Below are 22,322 nucleotides of genomic sequence, written 5' to 3'. Positions count from 1 at the left end.
CACCTGAGCTCAAGACCATCCTGAACTACATAATAAGACCCTGTCTCAAAAAAAGAAAAATCACCAAAGAAGAGCTAGGGATGTGCTTGCCTGGCATGTGCGAGGCCCTGAGTTTGAACCCAGCACTACATACACACAAAAATCAAGGAGCAAAATGTACTGTGAAGGAAACTCTCTGGGCAGTTAGTACCAAATCTATATATGTGTGATTATTCAGGGAAAAAAATATTTTTCTTTTTTCTTTTTTTGGGGGGTGGTGGTGGTGGTTGTTTGCGACAGGATCTGGCTTTATAATACAGGCTGACCTTGACCTCGCTTCACCCTCCTGCATGCTGGGATTACCATGCCCGGCTGCAAAATTTTTATTCATGGGAGTTTACTGTTTTATCGATATAGTCTATGGTTTCACTGTTTGAACACTATTATAGGACTGGTTTATGTAAGGCATAAAATCCTCTCATGATTAACTTACATCAAGATGAATTGTTATGAGCAGATTCTTCAGTGAGGTTTGTAATCTCAGGTTCAAAGTAGCCTGGTGGAGATAGAACCACTCACCAGGAGGCTGGGTAGCAGAGTGTGGAGATAGTGTGTGAAGAATCCATTTTCAAGAAACTTACTAGTGAAAAGCAAAGAGAGAATCACTATTTAGACACAGGGGGAAAGTGAGGGGCAGGATGTTCCCTTCCTGTTCTTCGAGGATGGAGAAGCAAAAATCAGAGAAACTGACTCAGCTGTCATAGTAAACTGATAAACATGAGTCGAAGGATTAAAAATTGAGGAACTGTGGGGGAAGTGAAAAGGATTAAGATGCAATATGTACCTGTACCAACCCTCTGCAGTGAATGTATTCATTATCATGAGCATATACTGATAAAAAAATAAGTGGAAGAAAAAAGAAGTCAAGGCAGTTTGCACAGTAAGTAATGAAGGAGTGGTGGTCAGAACCAGGGAGCTAGCAAGCAGTTCTGAGAGCACAGGTGGAGCGAAAGCTGGTTGTGTCACCTTTCTCCTCAAGTAAGACCATGTGTTCTGGAAGCAAGAACGGGACATAGATGGACTGGGTTGATCAAATTGGCCGGAGTGGCCGCGTGGACATCTGTCTGCCAGAGAGAAGTGGTTCTGGAAAAGGGTGACTAAATCTGATAGGCTAAGCCTGAGAGTCCGAGGATGTGGAACTGAAAAGAATCCAGTGAGAAATAAATTGTGTGTGGGGCTGGGGATTTAGCTCAGCAGCATAAGCGCCTGCCTTGCAAGCAGGCAGTCCTGAGTTTGATCCCTGGTACTGATAAAAAGAAAAAAAAAATGGACATAGATTGTGTGAAGCCGGGCGAGGTGGCGCGCACACCTGTAACCCCAGCACTCGGGAGGCTGAGGCAGGAGGCCTCCTTGCAAGTTCAAGGCCAGCCTGGGTTACAAAGTGAGCCCAAGGCCAGCCTGAATTGCATAGCAAGGCAAAAAAAAAAAGAAGTAGTAGTAGTAATAGGTTGGGTGGAAGTTAGGATATTAAGTAATATATGCTAATGGGATTTCCAGCTGGACTGGTGGGTTCACTTTCTGTAACAAAATAATTTAAAGTGGGAATGTTTATTTTGGCTGCAGTTTTGGAGGTTTCAGTCTGGGCACTTGGCTTGTTGCCTTTGCAACTATGGCTAAGCAACACGTACTGCAGGAATATGTAGCAGAGAAAGCCACTTGCCTCAGGGCCAGCAAGAGACAAGAGTCCTGCAAACCCACAAAGACCTAAGCCTCCTACGAGGCCCCACCTAAACACTCCACCATATGTCACTAGTGCCACAGGCCTTTAACATATGGGCCTTTGCAAGGCGTTCACAATGCAAACCATGGCATCAGGGAAGTAACACAGACCAGAAGGCCTGACTGAACAGAAATCCCTCCCAGATGCATGCCAGAAACCATAGTAAGGAATTGGCTTGTGGGTTAAAAGTTTTAAGACCTGAGCTGGTTTTGGTGGCACATGCCTGTAATACCAACCCTCGAGAGTCCAAGGCAAGAGGATCGGCGCAAGTTTGAGGTCAGCCTGGGCTATGTAGTGAGTTCAAGACCAGCCCAACCTACATAGCAAGAGCCTGTCTCAGAAGAAAAATAGCTTAAGAAAACCAAAATCTTAAGAAGCATTCCCTTAATTGGATTCTTCAAGTGGTTCGGATAGTTTTTAAAACTACCATGTCAAGAATAGAGAAAGGAGGCAAAACCGATTTATTTACTAGTTTCCGTGGTATAAATAGTTCCCTTGTAACCAACCTAAAAATGTTTTATGTTTTAACAGCCTGTGCAACCTGGATCCTAGCCATACTTTGTGAAACTTGTTACTGAAATAGGAACACAGTGTGGCAGTCCTTTCAGTGGGTCACAATGTACCATCAATATCTATTTGTACATAAAATATGTATTTTGCTAAACCCTCACAAAAGGGAAGTATACTGTCCTCTGTTGGAATCCAGCTACTAGCTCTTCTAATTGTGAAGGATTTGTGTAGAGCTAGAGATTTTTCATTTGGCCAACTGAACAAAATGCTCGATTTGGGTTTTTGAGAGAGGGTGTCACTCTGTAGTTCAAGTCCAGTTGTATAGTTTTATCCTATACAAAACAACAGAGTCACTGGCAACTTCTGTATTTTTGTATGTATGCATTCTTTTATTCTTGGTGTGAGACCCAGGTTAACTAGACAGCTCTTGCTTGTTCCCAGATGCCCGAACCTGGAGGATCCCCAGAGTCTTCTCATGGCTACAGCAGGAAGGGCAGCTCTCTGAAGAGGAGATGGCCAGAACATTTAACTGTGGAGTTGGAGCTGCCCTCGTGGTTTCAAAAAGTCAGACAGAGCAAATTCTGAGAGAGATTCAGCAGCGCCAGGAGGAGGCCTGGGTGATTGGCAGCGTGGTTGCCTGCCCTAAAGGTAATCATTCCTTGTTTGTCTTTGGGCTTATGATCTTAAATAGAGCTGAGCCCAGCCTCCTAAGCTCTCTACACCTTTATTCCCAGCCATCATATCTGTCTTTACCCAGATAGGACATGACACACCCAATACCATGGCTACACGTCTCGATTCCCGCCATAGGACTCTGGCACTTCTGTGTGGTTTTCACAGGAACACAGCTACACTCCACAAGGTCTCTCTCCAAAGTATTCTCCCTACATCCAAGAGCCTGTGGCTCAACTCTGTGCTTTAGCTCGACTCAAGGGCTAAGGAGGGAGACCCCTGAGCAGGACTGTCAGCTGAGACCATGCTGCATGGTCCCATGCTTGGCAAAGCTTGTTGGGCTTATTTCTGTCAGCCTCACTGTGTTAAGCTTCAGGCTATGCAGCTTTGAGAAAAGTACCTCCCTTCTGCTTCCTCTGCAGTAAGAGGGCTTCTTACTCCAGTACTTGGCAGTCTTTTTTTTAATAACAGATATGTTATTATTATATATCCATCAGTGTGGCTTTCAGTACCACTTGAAACATGCATATCATCCTAGAGATAGTCAGTTTTCCAGTGCTGCTTATTTGATACACATTACTGCAAAGCCATTATAAATTTCTGAGGAGGTACTTGGTGAAAAAAATAAACAATAAATCATACTGCCTATATAAATTAACTCTTGTTATTCAACAAGAGTTTAACAGTATTTATCTGGTCATGTCAATGTTAACTGAAAAACATGGATATATTGACATACATTTACACTGGTGCAATCTTATATAATTTTTCAGACAGTTTTATAAAGTCATTATTGTAGCAGGTAGTTTGATGAAAAGATTGTGATCAATTTATGAAAGTTCAACAAACTTTTAAATATTTTAAATTAAACCAGTTATCAATGAAAAACCCACTGACACACTTAATTTTTCTGAAAACCCTCTTGTTTTTTTGGTGTGGATTTTTTAGCAATTTCTATATTTACTCATGGCAGTGAAATAATTCTCTCAAATTCAGGCACTAAAAGGGCAATGCAACTCCTACTGAAAGTGTTCTAATTAGCAGGTCTTTAAATGCCTTGCTGGTTACTTCTGAGCCAGCAAGTCATGGCACTGTCCTGAATGATCACACTCCAGGAAGGATCATATCCACCATATTCCTTCAAGAAGTTTTATTTTGGGGCTGGGGGTTTAGCTCAGCGGCATAAGCACCTGCCTTGCAAGCAGGTGGTCGTGAGTTCGATCCCCGGTACCGATGAAAATGAAAAAGACCAAAAAAAAAAAAGAAGTTTTATTTTGTTTTGTTTGCGGGGGGGGGGGTAATTTTGCTTTGGTGTGATTTAGTTTGAGACAAGGTCTTGCTGTGTAATTCAGGCAGGTCTGGAACTCATTATGTAGCCCAGGCTGGCCTTCAACTTACAGTGATCCTCCAGCCTCAGCCTCCTGAGTGTTGGGGGCCACCACACCGAGCTAGGAAATTTTTGTATAAACATACATTAGGTGACACAAATCTGTTTTAGTTTCTTGCATATCTTATTTTCAGTGTGAGATACAGTATTCTAAAATTTGCATGAAATATATTTATTCCCTGTTACCTGTTAATTTATGTTTGTCTTCCACTTGTTTGTGGGTATATTTGAAATGAAGGTTCCCCGCGTGTGAAAGTCAAGAATCTGATTGAAGCCATGCAGATGAATGGGTCAGTGTTGGTGAATGGCTCCTTGAAGACTCATTTCCCTGCCCAGCCTACAAAGGCAAGAGTGGCTGTCTTGATCTCTGGAACAGGTGTGATGCACTTCCTCTCTCGGTGGAGCTTGGGGTTGAAGCTGGGGTTTAAGAGCTATAGTTGTTCCACTTTTCTTAGAAAGTTGAGGCCTTTCCTTGACAGAAAAGTAGAAGATGTAGGGCCAGGGATTTAGTACACACAAGCACCTGCCTGGCAAGCATGAGGTCATGAGTTCAATCCCTAGTACCAAAAAAATTTAGTAGAAAATGTGAGAAAGATGGTAAGAAAAACAGAAAATTCCATCTTCTCTGTTGTAGCTTGGTAGGTGAACAGTCTAAAACTGTTGGGAACTATTGATTTTTAATAGTTAAAAATAAAGAATTTTACGTTTGACCTTTATAGGTAGAGGAATAAAATAAAAAGAGCATTTTATTCCTTCAGGTCGATAGAGCTTGACTTTTTATATTACAAGTAACATTACTATGAGCATTGTCAGTATATGATATGTAGTTAAATGAATACCCAGTTATTTCTTTAGGTTAAAGTCTGAAAGGTGTAATTGCTTTACAGAGCAAATTTAAGATTTCAAGAGATTTTAGGTCCAAGTTGATGGTAAAGCAAAAACTACTATTGTGAACTGAATTATTTAGTTCAGTGGCACAATCACCTACCTAGCATGCACGAGGTCATGCATTTGATCACTGGTGCCAAAAAAGAAAAAACAACTGTTGTAAGGTTCACAGTGGTACATTTGTCTTGATGAGGTTGATTTTTTTTTTTTTTTATGCTTAATTCAGCAGTTTATTCCTCACAGTCAGTTTCTTGTTTTTTGTTTCTTTGAGACAGGGTCTTGCTATGCAGTTCAGGCTGGCCTTGAGCTTACTTTGTAGCCCAGGCTGCTTTCTAACTTGTAAGATCCTCCTGCCTCAGCCTCCCAAGTGCTGGGATTACAGGCATTCATCATGGTGGTGTAGGTGAGCTAAATCCTTGGCCTCCTAGTCAGTTTTTTGGCTGTTGTTGTTGTTTTCTGGTACCGGAGATCAAACTCAGGACCTTATGCTTGCCAGGCAGGGGCTTATGCCACTGAGCTAAATCCCTGACCCTCCTAGTCAGTTTTGTTTTGTTTTGTTTTTCTCGGTACCAGGGATCGAACTCACGACCGCCTGCTTGCAAGACAGGTGTTTATGCCACTGAGCTAAATCCCCAGCCCCCCTAGTCAGTTTTAAAATGACCTTACACTGTTTCTATTGTAGTGCTGGATCATGTGATATTATTTTGCAGGAACAGTTATATAGCCTATAACCAAGAATGCTGGTTTTTCATTAATCCAGTATCCTAAGAGAAAGGGAATTTAAAAGCCTAACAATTGTTGATAGCCTTTTCTAAGGCATTTTTTCCAAAGTTTGACTATTCCATCTTCATAGTGGCACATGCCTCTTTTAAGAGAAGTGTTAGCTCACTTTTTGTTTCCTGTCTGTCTTCCAGGATCGAACCTCCAAGCACTTATAGACAGCACTCAGGATCCAAACAGCTCTGCAGACATCGTTGTCGTTATTTCCAACAAAGCTGCAGTGGCTGGATTAAACAAAGCTGAAAGAGCTGGCATTCCTACCAGAGTAAGTAACTTGGGAGAGATGCTCTCCTGCATGCTGTTGTTTTGTTTGGGGTTCTTTTGGTGTCAGGGATCTAAAAGGGTTTCACATATGCCAAGCACATATTCTGTCTGCCACTGAGCTCCAGCCCCACCAAGCTCCACCAAAGACCCAGGTTTGTGGGACGCCTGGTCCTGTGTGTCTGGGTTGGGTACTGGGCTTACATTTCAGGCCGTGGTGCGCCTTCCTCAGGAATGTCTGCTGAGCGTGTCTTCATAAAGAAGTAGCATGGGGGCTGCATAAAGGTTGCTTTTTCAGTTTTTTTGTAATTCATTGAAAAAGGTTGTGCTTTTTCTATTACAGGTAATTAATCACAAATTATATAAAAATCGTGAAGAATTTGACAATGCCATTGACCAAGTCCTTGAAGAGTTCTCCACAGACATAGTCTGTCTCGCAGGGTTCATGAGAATTCTGTCTGGCCCCTTTGTCAGAAAATGGGATGGTAAGCAAATTATTTGACATTACATTAGGAAATCAGCTGAAAAAGGACTCCAGAGAGATTGACTTGCCAAAAATCACAGTAGTGAAATAGTTACTGTGACATTTAACACAAGTCATAATTTCATTTCCTTCAAAGAATGACCCAATGATGACCCAAAACTGACCTATCTAGTAGTGTTTTGTTTTGTTTTGTGAATAAGTATTCAGAAAACCCTTTCACTTGCTTAGAAGCAATAGAAAAAGACCTTTTCAGTTAAAAATTGAAGAGCCATCCACTTAGAAAGCATGGACCATTGCCAAAAGATGGCAGGGAAATTACTGCTGCCAGAAAACACATCCTGCCTTGTGTTTTTCCCCTATTTTGCCCAGGCTTTTCCTCTTTTGTATACACATTTGGACAGTGAATGCATTTTCTCTCCAGAGAGTTGATGTCTTCTTGGGTGAATATGATAAGAGCACTCATGTTGCCTTTGGCGACATGAGCACACAGAACTCGCTGATCCACCATATGGGTGTTACACGGTCACCTTGTAGTGAGAAATCAAGCTCACAGACTCTAGGCAAGAACCCGTTACTTCTTTCACACATTGTGTGCCATCAACAATTTTGTTCAGAGCTTTTCCATTCAGCATGGACACAGGTCTCTGCCTCCCTGTCACTGTAGGTGTCTTAAGAACAGCCCAGCACACCTCCAGGGGTCTGTGGCAAGCATTCACTACTGCCATGCTCTCTTTGTGGTTTTTTGTTTCTTTTTCTAAAAGATAAAAGGCTTTGCCAGACTGGTAATGCACACCTGTGATCTCTGTACTCAGGAGGGTAAGGCAGGAAGATGTCTCAAAGACTTTTTTGTTTTGTTTTGTTGTTGTTGGTTTTTTTTTTTTTTTTTTTGAGACAGTCTGGCTGTGTAGTTCAGGCTGGCCTCAAACTCAGTGGTCCTGCTACCTCTTTGGATATTCCTTTAACCATCTGCACAGGATACTGGAGTGCTCACACTATGCATTTTTAATTTCTAGGGAAAATGCTTAATATCCACCCATCCCTGCTACCTTCCTTTAAGGGTTCAAATGCTCACGAGCAAGTCCTGGAAGCCGGAGTCACAATCACTGGGTGCACTGTGCACTTTGTAGCTGTGAGTATATTCTTCCACTAACTAGTGTTAGTGTTGAGAAGGAAACCACACTGGTAGGAAGTAATCCTCAAAACGTTTGCTTCCTTTACCAGGAAGACGTTGATGCTGGACAGATTATTTTACAAGAGGCCGTTCCTGTGAAGAGGGGTGACACTGTTGCAACTTTGTCTGAGAAAGTAAAAGTAGCAGAGCATAAAATATTTCCTAAAGCCCTTGAGCTTGTGGCCAGCGGAACAGTATCGCTTGGAAAAAACGGCAAGATCTGTTGGGCCAAAGAAGAATAAAGCCAGTTTAGAAGGAATTACTGTTTTTTGCTTGGTGGTTTTGTATATGGACTGGACTCAAAAGAAAAAAAGAATTTACTCTTATTTTGTTGGCTTTTTTTTAAATAAACAGATTCATTAAAAAGAAGACTGATGTAGGATGTCTTTTTCCTTTTTTTGAAATAAGGTCTTTAAAAAAAAAAAAAAAAAAGAAACAGGGTTTTGCTATGTAGTTCAAAGAATGACATTCTTCCTGCATCAGCCTCCCAAGTGCTGGAGTGACAGGTGTCCCCGACCATGCCCAGTGTTGCATATCAGCATATCATGCCTCATGATCTCCCAGGTTTTTCTCTTCTCATCAAGGCACAATGTACAACACCTGCACTGTAAAGGAGGCACAGTTTATTTGGGGTCACATTTCACTAGTGTCCTTACATGGTCAGCTGACTCTTAAGGCAGGATGGCATGACCAGGGAGTCGGGAGGGGCTGGGAAGGAAATATACCCTTCTAGGTCATGCCCACAGTGCTGAGGCTTCTGATCAAACCCCACCCCCCACTGCCTCACAATCAGTTGTAAGCCTCATTACCCAGTCGCCTTTCAGAAGCCCATGGACAGGTTCATGAGGCTTTGGGGGACATCCAGATATAAACCATAATATATCTGCTTAGGGCATGTCATTCACAAGATCCCCTTTATTCTCAAGCCAAAGTAGACATCAAGATTTATGAGGGGTTTTGCTTATTTGTGTAGAACCTAAGACTTTCACACTGAGCTACATCCCCAGCTCTTTTTAAATATATATATATATTTTAAATATATATATATATTTTTTTTTTTTTTTTTACTTTCTTAAAGGAAGAAACGTTTATTTCAGCTCTCAGTTAATAGAGGTTTCAGTCCATAGCTGGCTCCAAAGCAGGGTGACACTACAGAGAGGCATCACGGAGTCCATGGTATGGCAGGCAAAGAGCAGCAGCAACAGCAAGCAGCCTTACTTTTGAGACAAAATCTTGTCAAATTGCCCAAGCCCTCAGGACTAAACTTGGAATCCTCCTGCCTCAGCCTCCCAGAGTACTAGGATTATAGGAATGGGTGACCACATGGGCTTTGTCGTGCCCTCTTTTTCTGACCTATCTCACCTAATTTTATATGTTCTCTAGTCTGTGATTATTGTATGTGCTTTAAAGCCATGATTGCTAAGTATGTGAGTTACAATGGGTTAAGGAACTAGAAAATGACCCCAGGTTTATCACCTTAGTTCTATTTATAGTTTGCCTGCTCCAAAATGCATTAAAGTAATGCAGCCTCCTGGTAAGGGTCAAATTTCCTCATTTGTGTCTGTTCAGATGTGAATTGTTCTGTGATTATCCCGATCATAATGTGATGCCAAGATCTCTAACTTCCATTTCCAAGAGGTTACTCTTTGGCCTTTGAAGTATTAAAGATTCCTGACAGTTTCTGGAGTACAGTAGTTGGATTTTGCTTCACATTTATGCTTTTATAAGTCTCTAGGGGATTAAAGGAATTTGATGACTTCTAGATTCCAGCGTAAGAGTTTAGAAACATTGCTCATCTCCATTTCCTCATCCATCAGGAGTAAGCAAATGTATGTCTCCTGGCTATTTGGATGACTCACTTGAGCATGTGTGAAGTGCTAAGAACAAGGAGTGGCTAGCCCTGCCCAATGGCCACCAGCCTTCTTAGGGTGCCAAGCAACTACATGGTGTCACAGCCCTGCCTGCACAACAGAGGCACAGTTCACTGGAAGGGTTCAGATCCTCAGAGTTTAAGTTCCAAAGAACAATACTTTTTTGATTGTTGTTGTTTTGAGACAGAGTCTCACTATATAGTTTAGGCTGGGCTTGAACTCTGCTGCAGTCTGACCTCAGACTCATGGCCATCCTGCCTCAGCCTCCTGAGTGTTGGAGTCACAGACATGCACCACCATGCCTAGCCAGCAAACACTAATTACCAGCAGTTACATGTACAAGATAGTACTTTTTTTTTTTTTTGTCTTTTTCGTTTTTATCGGTACCAGGGATCGAACTCACGACTGCACACTTGCAAGGAAGGCGCTTATGCCGCTGAGCTAAATCCCCAGACCCCAAGATACTACTATTAAAACAGAAAAGAAAGGCAAGGCAGAGGAAAGAGGGGAGAAGAAAGGAAGTAAGGTATGTACACGTACCAGCTACCCACCATGAATATACTGCAAACGTACTAATAAAAATAAAATTTTTTAACAGAAAAGATGTCAATTGAGGAATGGATATGAAAGATGGGGTATTTAGGGCTGGGGATTTAGCTCAGTGGCATAAGCACCTGCCTTGCAAGCAGGCAGTCATGAGTTTGATCCCCAGTACCGATAAAAAAAAAGGGGGGGGGTATTTTTATACAATAGAGTACCACTTAGCTAGAAAAAAGAGTAAACTGGAGACTTTTATAGCATGCAACTTGAGACCACACTCATTAGTGGAATAAATATATGTGTGTAGACGTCACATTGTCTCACTTAGTGTAGAAGCTGAAAGAAATTATGTATGTATATATGTGTGTGTGTATATATATATTTATAATGTTTAAGATAATTAGACTGAAAAAAGATAAATATATATGTATATTTATAATGTTTAAGATAATTAGACCAGGGGCTGGGGATTTAGCTCAGCGGCATAACTGCCTGCCTTGCAAGCAGGCAGTCGTGAGTTCGATCCCTGGTACCGATAAAAACGAAAAAGACAAAAAAAAAAAGAGACAATTAGACTGAAAAAAAGATAATTAGACTGCTGATTTTCCTGGTTCACTGAAGAGAAATATTTGTGCTGGTATTGTTCGGACATTTGCATGCAGATGTCTCATGCACTGGATGAACAATTTGGGGATGGCAATGTACGTGACTCTATTTGTAAAGCAGCAGTTGGCTCCATTTTGAGAGTAAGTGCTAGGGCCGAAGGACTTGGTAACTTGTGTGAGCAAGTAGATAATTGCTAGGTGTTGGTCACCAAGCTTATCAAAAAGAATAACCAGCCAGGGGTTTAGCTCAGTAGCATAAATGCCTACCTGGCAAGTGCAAGGTCATGAGTTCGATCTCCAGCACCAAAAACAAACAAACAATAACCACAATTGCACAGCACAATCTCAAGGCCCAAACTGACAACTGAGGTACTCATAGCTGAAGCCAGGTGTGGTGGTGCACACCTTTAATCCTACCACTCAGGAGGCTGAGGCAGGAGGATCACTCTGAATCACTCCTGACCCCAGGATAACTCTTTTTTTTTTTTTTTTTTTTTTTTTTTTTGCCTTTTTGAGACAGGGTCTCGCTATGCAGTTCAGGCTGGACTTGAGCTCACTTTGTAGCCCAGGCTGGTCTCGAACTCTCAACAATCCTCCTGCTTCAGCCTCCCGAGTGCTGGGATTACAGACATGAGCCACCACGCCCAGCTTCCAGGATAACTCTTATGTAGACTATGGGTGAGAACTCTGCTCTACTGTCTCCAAACTCATAATCTTGAAATACACACTAAAAGCATAGATCATAGTGGGCCATGAGGAGTACAAAGAAAAGGAAAGGAACTTGGCATGGATGCACTCTCTTGTATTCCCAGCACTCAGGAGGCTGAGGCAGGAGGATTGTTAGAGTTTGAGGCCAGATTGGGCTACATAGTAGTCCAAAACCAGCATGAATTACATACGAGGCTCAAAAAAAAAAATTTATCACTAGCCCTTTTTTTTAAGAGTAGTTTTAGGTTTACAGAAAAAATCGAGCAGAAAATACAGGGAATTCCTATTTCTTTTTCGTTTTTGCTGTCTGTCCTTAACCCTGTTTCCTTCATCCTCAACATTTTTGTATCCTAGACATCTTATACTGGTGCTAAACACCTGCTATAATTAATGAACAAATAGCAATATGATTTGTTTTTTGTTTTTTGTTTTTTTTTGGTCTTTTTCATTTTTATCGGTACCAGGGATCGAACTCACGACTGCCTGCTTGCAAGGCAGGCGCTTATGCCGCTGAGCTAAATCCCCAGCCCCAATGTGATTTACTTTGGGCTCACTCCTTGTGTTGCATAGTTCTATACAGCAGATGCATCGTGTACACTTACAGCACCATTACAGTGTACCCCACCCTCAAAGTCCCATTTCTACTTTTCACCCCTTTTCCCCCCAACTCCTGGCAACCCCTGAAGTTTGACAGATTCTAATTGTGATCAAATACACGTAATATGCTGGGTGAAATGGTGCATGCATTATCCCAGCACTCTGGGAAACTGAGGCAGGAGGATTGGCAAGTTCAAGCCAAGCCTGGGCAAAATTTTTTAAAAATTGTTTTAAAGATCAGGGACTTCAAAAAAAAAAAAAAGGATCAGGGACTTCGCTCAGGAGACTATGCATTATGAAGCATGCTGTGGTGTAGCACTAAACATATTTGCTCTGGTGTGCAATCTCCGGAACTTTTTCCCTCACAAAACACAAACTCTTACTCAGTAAACAACTTCCCATTTCTCCGCCCTCCACAGGCGCTGTCAACTCCTGTTATACTTTCTGTTTCTATGAGTTTGCATTACATATAGTATACAGTATAACTCCTGTTATACTTTCTGATTCTATGAGTTTGTATTTCTGTTTCTATGAGTTTGCATTACTTTCTGTTTCTATGAGTTTGCATTGATGCTTTACATAAGTGAAATCATACAGTGTTTTCGTCTTTTTCTGTGACCAGCGATTTCATAGACACAGCGTTTCTCTGGGTCAACCATGTTCCACTGTAAAGGATCCTCACACTGGGGCTGGTGGGGATTTAGCTCAGTGGCATTAGCGCCTGCTTTGGAAGTGTGCGGTAGTGAGTTTGATCCCTGGTACCGATAAAAAACAAAAAGACAAAAAAAAAAAAAAGAATCCTCACACTGTGTTTGCACCTACACCCAGCTGGCTGCCCTTTGGTTACTGTCAACAGTGCCATGGAAACAGTTAACCCTGTACAAACCACAGCAGCACTCTCACGAAGTTCAAGAACCAAGTCTTGGACCAGGAAGAGGAGGTTGGAAGAGTTTCACTGGAAAAATTAAGAGAAAGCCCGTAGTGGGGAATTGCAGGTTGTTTTTTGTCCTGCTCTTCTGTGGAGCAGCCTGCAGTGCAGGAAGAGGTCAGATGAAAGTGGTAAAGTTTTGCACTTTTAAGGTTTCTAAGGTCAGTGGGAGGTGGGGAGGAGCTGGGTAAGAGCCTTCCTCCTGGGAGGAGTCCTGATTGCTCCATTCAATTTTTTTGTTTTGTCTTGGGGTACTGGGGATTGAACTCATGACCTTGCACTTAGTAGGCAAGTGTCTGAGCCACTGAGCTAAATCCGCAGCTCAGATTGTTCCATTTTTATCCTAACCTTTTATCTTTGTGTTTTCTTTTTCATTTTTAAGCTTAACCCCAATTGCCAATTCGTAATAACTGTACTGCTACACTGTTTCTGACGCTTGTGAACAAATAATCTTTGAGATTCTGCTTTCAGTACTTTGGGATATAGTACTCAGAAATGACATTATGAATGCCATGATAATTCTATTGTTAATATTTGTTTATTTACATATGAGACAAAGTCTTGCTAGGTAGTTTAAACTATGCATTCCAGGCTGGCCTTGAACTCACAGTAATCTTTCTGCCTCAGCCTCCCATGGGCTAGATTTACAAGTGTGTACTATACCTGGCCTACTTTTCTGAGATTTTTGTCTGTCTGTAGGGACACTCTGAGATTGAACTCAAGGCCTCAACTAAGCAAGTAGCTTAGTACCACTGAGATATACTCCAGATGCCCATTAGCCTTTTACTCGTGTGTTTTATTACTGACTTGCTCTCTCTCAGTGTCTCCCCCATATAGATGTATTTTTGGTCATTAGTTAATGCAGGCATCATATCTTTTATACGTTAATACTGCCACACTATTTCCCAAGAACAAGCACAGGACCAAATCCTCACTGTGGCTCTCCCCAAGAGGAGATCATTAAACCTCAGCAGTCAGGGAAGAAACTGTTTCTTTAATTCCAGGGAAAATAAGAAATGCCATTTATTTAGTGGGGAAGGGACTCTTCAAAGGGGAGCTGGAGTAACAAATTGGATTCTTGTGATTATATTCTGTGCTGTGCAACTGAAAATAGCATGCAACACATGATCAGGTACTGTCTCTCCCACTCTAGGTGGACTTTGGTGAGGGACTGGATGGTGGGGTGAGATGCTCACCTGTGGATTAGAGCACTGATGAGCTCGTAGCTAAATGTGATGTCAGCAGGTGAGGCCTGTTGGGGGGCACAGCTGATGCTCTGGAAGGGTCTATGTCCCTCCTGGGCTCCTCACTTCATCACTGGCTGCTTCATCACTGCTGCCGTGCTAGGACCTATTTTTCCCTGCTTGGAGCAAGTGCCTATGGACTGAAACCTCTACAAGCTGTGAACCAAATAAACCTTTCCTCCTTTAAATTGTGGGTGCCAAACTGGGTGTGGTGGTGCACACCTGTAATTCCAACACTTGGGATCGGAGGAAGGAGGGTCATTGCATGTTTGAGAACAGCCTGGGACACAAAATGATAATAATAATAACAAAAATAATAATTGGGGGTGCTGACTATTGTGTCTCAGCAAGGAGAAAGAAAGACACAGGCTCAGGGTCTTTCTGGACAAGCCCTAAAATAAGAGGATCATTCAGAGCCCATGGGAACTGGGTGTTTTGTTATTTTCTTTCTTTCTTTCTTTTTTTTTCCTTTTTGCAGTGTTGGGGATGAGACCTAGGGTCTTACACATGCTAGGCAAAACCCTTACCCTTACATGTCAATTCAAACTGGTCTTCGGAGTTAGTTTTACTGCAAAAACAATTCTATTAAAGAATCAGACTAACAAATGGACCAGAATTTTATATATATATATATATGGCCTCACCATTGTGCCTAGGCTGGCCTGACATCCTGGACTCAAGCCAACCTCCTGCCTTAGCCTCCTGAGTAGCTGGGACTGAGGTGGGATAAAAGAAATAAAAGATAGGTAGAAAGGAGACAAGAGCTTCATAATTAACTGAAGATTGCACTTCCAAGAAGACTGCCACTTCCAGGCCTCTAGTAAAATCACCTAAGACAGCCCCACATCAACATTCCACTAGACTGACATTCCCTCCCTGCTGGGCCCATCACTTAAAGGCCTTAATTGGCTCAATTAAGAAAGTAAGGACTGGGGCTGGGGATTTAGCTCAGCAGCATAAGCGCCTGCTTTGCAAGCAGACAGTTGTGAGTTCGATCCCTGGTACCGATAAAAACGAAAAAGACATAAAAAAAAAAAAAAAAAAAAAAAGAAAGTAAGGACTGGGGCTGGGGATTTAGCTCAGCAAGCAGGCAGTCATGAGTTCGATCCCCGGTATCAATAAAAAGAAAAAAGACAAAAAAAAAAAAAAAAAAAAAAAGAAAAGAAAAAAGAAAGTAAGAACTAGCAACTAGTCAGGCGAGGTGGCTCACACCTATAATCCCAGCATTTGAGAGGCTGAGGCAAGAGAATAGTTCGGAGTTCAAGACCTGGGCCACAAAGTGAGTTCAAGGCCAGCCTAAACTGCATAGAGAGACCCTGTCTCAAAAAGACCAAAAAAGAAAAAGAAAAAGAAAAAGTAAGAGCTGAGTGTGCTGTTGCTTGCCTGTAACCCTAGCACTCAGGAGGCTGAGGCTGGAGGACTGCCATGCATTTAAAGCCAGCTTGGGCTGTATAGTGAGTTTGAGGCCAGCCCAATCTATGGAGACCCTGTCTCAAAAAATAAAACAAAAAAGTAAATCACAGGAGCCCAACTCAAAAAGAAAGTTGAGGGAATCCAGAGAATGTTTTTGTCTTTTTGAGACCTGGTCTCACTATGTAGCTCAGGCTGGCCTTGAACTCATTTTGTAGCCCAGGTTGGCCTCGAATTTGCAATGATTTCCTTGCTTCAGCCTCCTGTGTGCTGGGATTACAGGTGTGCAGCACCATTCCTGTCAAGAGAATGCTTAAATCACTCATCAAAAACAAAAAGCTGCCTGCTCAGACCTGTGAGTGGTGAAGGAGGGTACTCTCTTCCATACTGCCACCTTCTCCATTGAAGTATAATGCTCCCAGTCACAAACCAAAGACATCTCACTTTGAGTGCCTGCACTGCACCCTTGAGGGGTCCTTACTTCTGACTAACAAGCCCTTTTCCTTTCTGATGCATCTTGATGTTTCTCCTGCTGAGCCAAGCCAGCTATCCAGGGGTGGGTTAAGGCCTATCACAGGTTTGTGGGACCTGTGCCAGCCTACTGGTGCCTGCTGGCTCAGCTTGCTATTAACAAGTCTTAAGTATTTGCAATTTAGTTGCTAAAATTTTGACAGTTTGGGAGCTGAAGAGGCCTCTATGTCCTGGCCTTTTCATCAAAACCTGTGAAGGGTGGGAAAAGGCAGGCACAGCTGCGCTAGAAAGCAGCAAATTCAGCAACCGTCACAGGGTGGGGGAGATGTGATAGGCTTCGAAACCACTCAGATTCCCCGCTGGCTATGTACAGTTGTTCTCCCTTCAGCAGCCTGCAATTAGGGGGAGGCACATACATTATTCATAGTTTCAAGGAAGAGAAAGTGCTGGAGGCCAGCACCAGCCTAATGCAGATCATTTCCGAACTAGAAATGAAAATGAGGCTACTTGGGTGGGAAAGGGCAATTTGAGCATAGTGTGTTCTCACAAATCCACAGTGCAGCTGGGAAGATGCTAGGGGCAAATATCCAGATGAGCAGAGTTAGTTTTACTGTGATTCTTCTCTGTTCTACACCCAAATCTTAGGGTGTTCACATATAGTGGGAGTCTCTTCTTATCTGTGGCTTGTTACCCCTGGCCAAGCAGGTCTGAAAATATCATGCAGAAAATTCCAGAAATAAGCTGGGTGTGGTGGTGAATACCTGTAAACCCAGCACTTGGAGGCTGAGGCAGGAGGACTGTCATGAGCCTGGGGTCCCTAGTGAGTGCAAGGCCAGGCTAAACTGCATGGTGAGAATATGTCTCAAAAATAAAGATAATTAAAAATAAAGATCTAGAAATAAACAATTCATAAGTTTTAAGCTCTAGGCCATGCTGAGTATCCTGGTAAAGTCTCTCACCTTCCTGCTCCATTTGCCTGGGACCCAGTCACCCTTTTGCCTGGCTATCCAATGCCTGCATCATAGTTACTTTGTAGCCCTCCTGCTTACCAGCTCCACTGTTGTAGCACAGCACAACTAACCTTTATTTTACCTAATAATGGCCTCCAAGAAGAAGAGTTAGTACTGGCACTTTATTACAGTATATCGTTACAGTATTGTTATAGGTATTGGATTTTTATTAGATACTGTTGCTAGTCTCTTCATACAGACATACATACGTAAAATGAGCCATACCAGTTTTTAAAATTTTGGCTTCTGAAAATAAAATTTAAAAATTGAATTAATGTATGTGGAAAAAGTAAATAAAATCATCACATTCATAAAATTAAAAAAATAAAAAATCAAAGGTATATGTACATAGGAAAAACAAAACACTGTACACAGAGGTCAGTACTATCCATGGTTTCTGGTATCCACTTAGGTCCCTGTATGTGTCCCCCAAGAGAAGGGGAGGATGTTGTCCTATTTTATCAGAACTTTGTTTTTTGAGACAAGGTCTCACTACATAGTTTAGGCTGGTCTTGAGCTCACTATGTAGCTCAAGCTGGCCTTGAACTCACAATGATCCTCCTGCTTCAGCTGCCTCCAATGTTGGGATTACAGGTGTGTGCCACCTCCCCTGGCACAGCTTTCTTTTAAAACTGACATATTCTTTGTGAATTTGTCAACAAAGAACAATCAAAAACTGCAGTGAATGTTTAAATTTTATTTTATTTTTTTTTTTTTTTTGTCTTTTTTGTTTTTATCGGTACCAGGGATTGAACTCATGACTGCCTGCTTGCAAGGCAGGCGCTTATGCCGCTGAGCTAAATCCCCAGCCCCAGAATGTTTAAATTTTAAAATGTATTAAACTGGGGGGCTGGGGATTTAGCTCAGCGGCATAAGCGCCTGCCTTCCAAGCAGGCAGTCGTGAGTTCGATCCCTGGTACCAATAAAAAGGAAAAATACAAAAAAAAAAAAAAAAAAAAAAAAAGTCTTGAATTGTAAGACATTGATTGCTTTTTTTTTTTTTTTTTTTTTTTTTGTATTTTTCATTTTTATCGGTACCAGGGATCAAACTCACAACTGCCTGCTTGCAAGGCAGGCGCTTATGCCTCTGAGCTAAATCCCCAGCCCTACATTGATTGCTATTAATCTCACTCAAATCCTCCCTCTCATTTTGACTACACTCATCCCATTGTTCTTGCCACTTATTGAAGCAGATCTGTAGATTCTCTTGTTGTTTTTATGAGGTGTGATAAAAAATATAGTGGATTTGGATGCCACTTGGCACCCATCAGAAAGACAGTCACAGTGTGTCCTGACCCACCTTGTTCACCAGATCTGGCATTGCAATTTCTGGGTCTTCCCCATAGTCAAAATGAACATGAAAAGTAAATTTTTTTAATGATTCAGTACACTGAGGCAGCTAGGACAGCATAATTGAAGACACTCATGAAAGAGGACTTCCAGAACTGCTTTAGAAAATAGCAAGAATGGATTGCTAGCTGTGATGGTGGCGCACCCCTGTAATCCCAGCACTCAGGAGACTGAGGCAGGAGGATCACTAGGAGTTTGAGGCCAGCCTGGGCTACAAAGTGAATTCAAGGCCAGCCTGAACTTCATAGTGAAATCCTGTCTCTAATCACTCCATCATCACCACCACCACGGGGTGGAGGAGGGGTGGAGAATGATGGTATAGGTGTGTTCAAAGTAAGGAAGAGAATTTAAAAAAAAATTTTTTTTTGGTTTATTGAGACAGGATCTTGAGGTGCAGTTCAGGCTGAATTTGAACTCATTATGTGGCCAAGGCTGGCCTCAACTCACTGCAGTCCTCCTACCTTGGCTTCCCTAGTGCTGAGATTACAGCCATACACCACCATGCCCAGTGCACAATTGACTTCAAAAAATATTTTAAAATTTGAATTAATCTATTTGTTTTGTCTTTTATTTATTTATTTTTATTAAGCCTACAGCACCCAGTATTCCCAGCTGGTCTCCCATCCAAGTACTAACCAGGCCCGACCCTGCTTAGCTTCCAAGATCAGATAAGATTGGGCGCATTCAGGGTGGTAAGGCCGTAGACTGTTTTGTCTTTTTGAGACAGGGTTTCACCATGCAGTTCAGGCTGAACTTGAATTCATTTTGTAGCCCAGGCTGGCCTCAAACTGGCAGCAATCCTCCTGTCTCAGCCTCCTCGGTTCTGGGATTACAGGCATGTGCCACCATGCCCAGCTTTAATTTTTAATTTAATTTTTTCTTTTTTCATCTTTTTGAGACAGGGCTCACTCCACAGTTTACTTATTTATTTTTTGTCTTTTTTTGTTTTTATCGGTACCAGGGATCGAACTCACGACTGCCTGCTTGCAAGGCAGGCGCTTATGCCGCTGAGCTAAATCCCCAGGCCCCACTCTACAGTTTAGATTGGCCTTGAACTCACTTTGTAGCCCAGCCTCGCCTTGAACTCACAGTGACCCTCTGGCCTCAGCCTCCCAAATGCTGGGATTACAGGTGTGCCACCATGCCAGGCTGTGCAATTAACTTTTAAATTATTCAGTACAAACCATACATGCGAAGGCAGAAAACAGGAAAATGGGTCAACTCTTGGCAGATAAACCAATACCAGCAATGCCCATCTCCACCGATGAACTACATGAGAGTGTAATGATATAGGGGAATGAAACTCCCACCCTACTATATGTCCGGTATGAGTTTATGTTCTCTAAAATCAAAAAGTGAATTTTAAGAACAACAGAGATTAAGAGCAAACTATATCTACCAAGAGAAAGAAAGCTTCTGTCTGGGAGACAGAGGGGACTGTTTTTTCCAGGGACTTACAGAGTAAAACCATGAGGTGAGATGGCTCTAAAGTGGGTGGACATTGGGAACTCACAAGGTAGATATAAGGTGAGACAAAACTGTGGTCAACCTATAAGACTAATTGCTCAGGTAAAATTGATTAAATCAGGAACAAATGGGGAAGCAAGTCATAGCAAGGGGGCATGCTTAAAGAGCAGTGACTCTTCCAGTAGGGGGTTGGGATGGTGGCTCCTGGTTTCCTCACGGTGATATAGACCTATTTAGACTATCAATCCCTAGGATGCTTTGCCTTTTATCTTGAGATCTGCGGCTGCCCACCCCCATGGGAGGTGTTTGTCTCCAAGGTTACAGACTATCTGGTCTACAGCACTGGCTCCTTTGAAGGCCCAGCCCTGTCTGGCTATAACATTTCCAACCAACTCAGAAAATCCCCAGTTAGTGATGTTGTTGCTGTTGTCACACAGGGCACAGCACAGTGACCTTTGTGGAAACAAACCCTTCTACCCTGCCAGCTCTGGAAACATACAGCACATGCAAATCACACTCATTACTCGGAACATGATCACAGTGAGAAATGATTGTTCCAATGTATTTACCATGCTATCCTTGTTATCATGACTCTAAAGGATACTCTCTCATGAAAAAAAGTTTTTAAAATGTTTTCAGTGAATCCAGATGCCACGCTTTTTTACACTGGCAGCTGCCTCCTCCACCTGTATTTCTCGTGTCTTGTGCTGGTGTGGAGAGGCCCTGACCTGTTTATTCTTTGGCTTTGAACAAAGAGGAAATCACTATATTCTTGGGATGTGTCCCCACCCCACTAACAGGAGAAAAATGATCCAAGCCAGGGTTAACTGGTTTCCACTTTGTAGCTCCAAATACCCTTTACATTGTAAAATGATTGTACTGTTTATAATTCAGAAGCTTAGAAACATTAGTGCCCATTTCTGGCTCCTTTTATATAACAAAAAGTGGGCCAGGTCTGTGCCAGTTGATTTACAAACATTGTGCAATCCTTACCAAAGCAAAACCCAAAAACAGAGCAACACTGAGTTCAGTGCAGTGATTATTTCACTATACATAAGTGGGGAAATAATAGTATTTACAGCTGTTGTGAAGATTACAAGAACATTGCTAAAGCACATAGTATCAGGTCTGGCAGATGGTAAACGTTAAATACTGAATTCACTTTTAATTCACTTTTATTTATTGATTTTTTTTTTTTTTTTTTTTTTTTTTTGTCTTTTTTGAGACGGGGTCTCGCTATGCAGTTCCGGCTGACCTTGAGCTCACTTTTTTTTTTTTTTTTTTTTTTTTGTCTTTTTCATTTTTATCGGTACTGGGGATCGAACTCACGACTGCCTGCTTTCAAGGCAGGCACTTATGCCGCTGAGCTAAACCTCCAGCCCCGAGCTCACTTTTTGTAGCCCAGGCTGATCTCGAACTCTAAACGATCCTCCCACCTCAGCCTCCCAAGTGCTGGGATTACAGGCCTGAGCCACCTCGTCCGGCTCTGATTGTCTTTTTTTCTTTCTTTCTTTCTTTTTTTTTTTTGTCTTTGTCTTTTTCTTTTTTTATCGGTACCAGGGAACGAACTCACGACTGCCTGCTTGCAAGGCAGGCGCTTATGCCGCTGAGCTAAATCCCCAGCCCTTCTGATTGTCTTTTTGAGAAAGAGTTTCACTATGCAGTTCACGCTGGCCTTGAACTCACTTTGTAGCCCAGGCTGGCCTCTTACTCACATAGTGATCCTCCTGCCTCAGCCTCTCCAGTGCTGAAATTACAGGCACGCACCACCATGCCTGGCTCAATTCACTGTTCATTGGTGCCCTGGTTTTACAGACATGCAAATAAGTATCTTGTGTAAGGCACATAGGAAATGGAAGAAAAAGATTTTCAAAGCAGGTCTGAAGATTTGCAAGTCTCTGCCTTTTTCTTTAAACACAAACAAAAAGTTGTTCCTCATACAGCGTTGGAGAGATGTTTAATCCTTTCGATGGTTAAACTGAAGCAGAAAGACTACTTCTTTGGTCTGTCCCCAAGCTCCTATCAATGCCTGGCCATGCAAGTTACTCACCAACTATACGAATGCTAAATTAAGTGATGAGATCCACTTAGCTCTGTGGTAGAGCAAGCACATGGACCTGCGTTCTTCCCCAGCACCTCAAAATTAAAGATTTGCAAAGGCAGGCCTGGCAGGACAGGGCTGCAGCCTGAGCACTTGGAAGGCTGAGAC

General features: G+C 42.3%; 1 protein-coding gene and 1 non-coding gene across 4 annotated transcripts in view; one reads left to right on the top strand and one right to left on the bottom strand.

Annotated features, from left to right (window-relative positions):
- Nucleotides 1-8,281, top strand: part of Gart (phosphoribosylglycinamide formyltransferase, phosphoribosylglycinamide synthetase, phosphoribosylaminoimidazole synthetase) — a 31,709-nt gene extending 23,428 nt beyond the window's left edge. For all 3 annotated transcript variants that reach the window (XM_063224442.1, XM_063224440.1, XM_063224441.1), the window contains exons 17-22: nt 2,711-2,917; nt 4,567-4,704; nt 6,131-6,261; nt 6,601-6,742; nt 7,755-7,870; nt 7,963-8,281. In XM_063224442.1, the coding sequence (XP_063080512.1) occupies nt 2,711-2,917; nt 4,567-4,704; nt 6,131-6,261; nt 6,601-6,742; nt 7,755-7,870; nt 7,963-8,154 (926 nt within the window). In that variant the 3' untranslated portion in view covers nt 8,155-8,281. The remainder of the gene's footprint in view (nt 1-2,710; nt 2,918-4,566; nt 4,705-6,130; nt 6,262-6,600; nt 6,743-7,754; nt 7,871-7,962) is intronic.
- A 10,952-nt stretch (nt 8,282-19,233) lies between these two features.
- Nucleotides 19,234-19,352, bottom strand: LOC111753939 (5S ribosomal RNA). Its single transcript, XR_002788710.1, has one exon. It is a non-coding gene; the product is annotated as a 5S ribosomal RNA (ribosomal RNA).
- Nucleotides 19,353-22,322: the final 2,970 nt, after the last annotated feature.

Source organism: Cavia porcellus, unplaced genomic scaffold (assembly GCF_034190915.1).
Source record: "Cavia porcellus strain 051 isolate PalLab524CR breed Dunkin Hartley unplaced genomic scaffold, mCavPor4.1 scaffold_15, whole genome shotgun sequence".
Taxonomy (NCBI): Eukaryota; Metazoa; Chordata; class Mammalia; order Rodentia; family Caviidae; genus Cavia; species Cavia porcellus.
The sequence above is the reverse complement of the archived record's forward strand: the minus strand, read 5'-3'. Positions and strand labels throughout refer to the sequence as shown.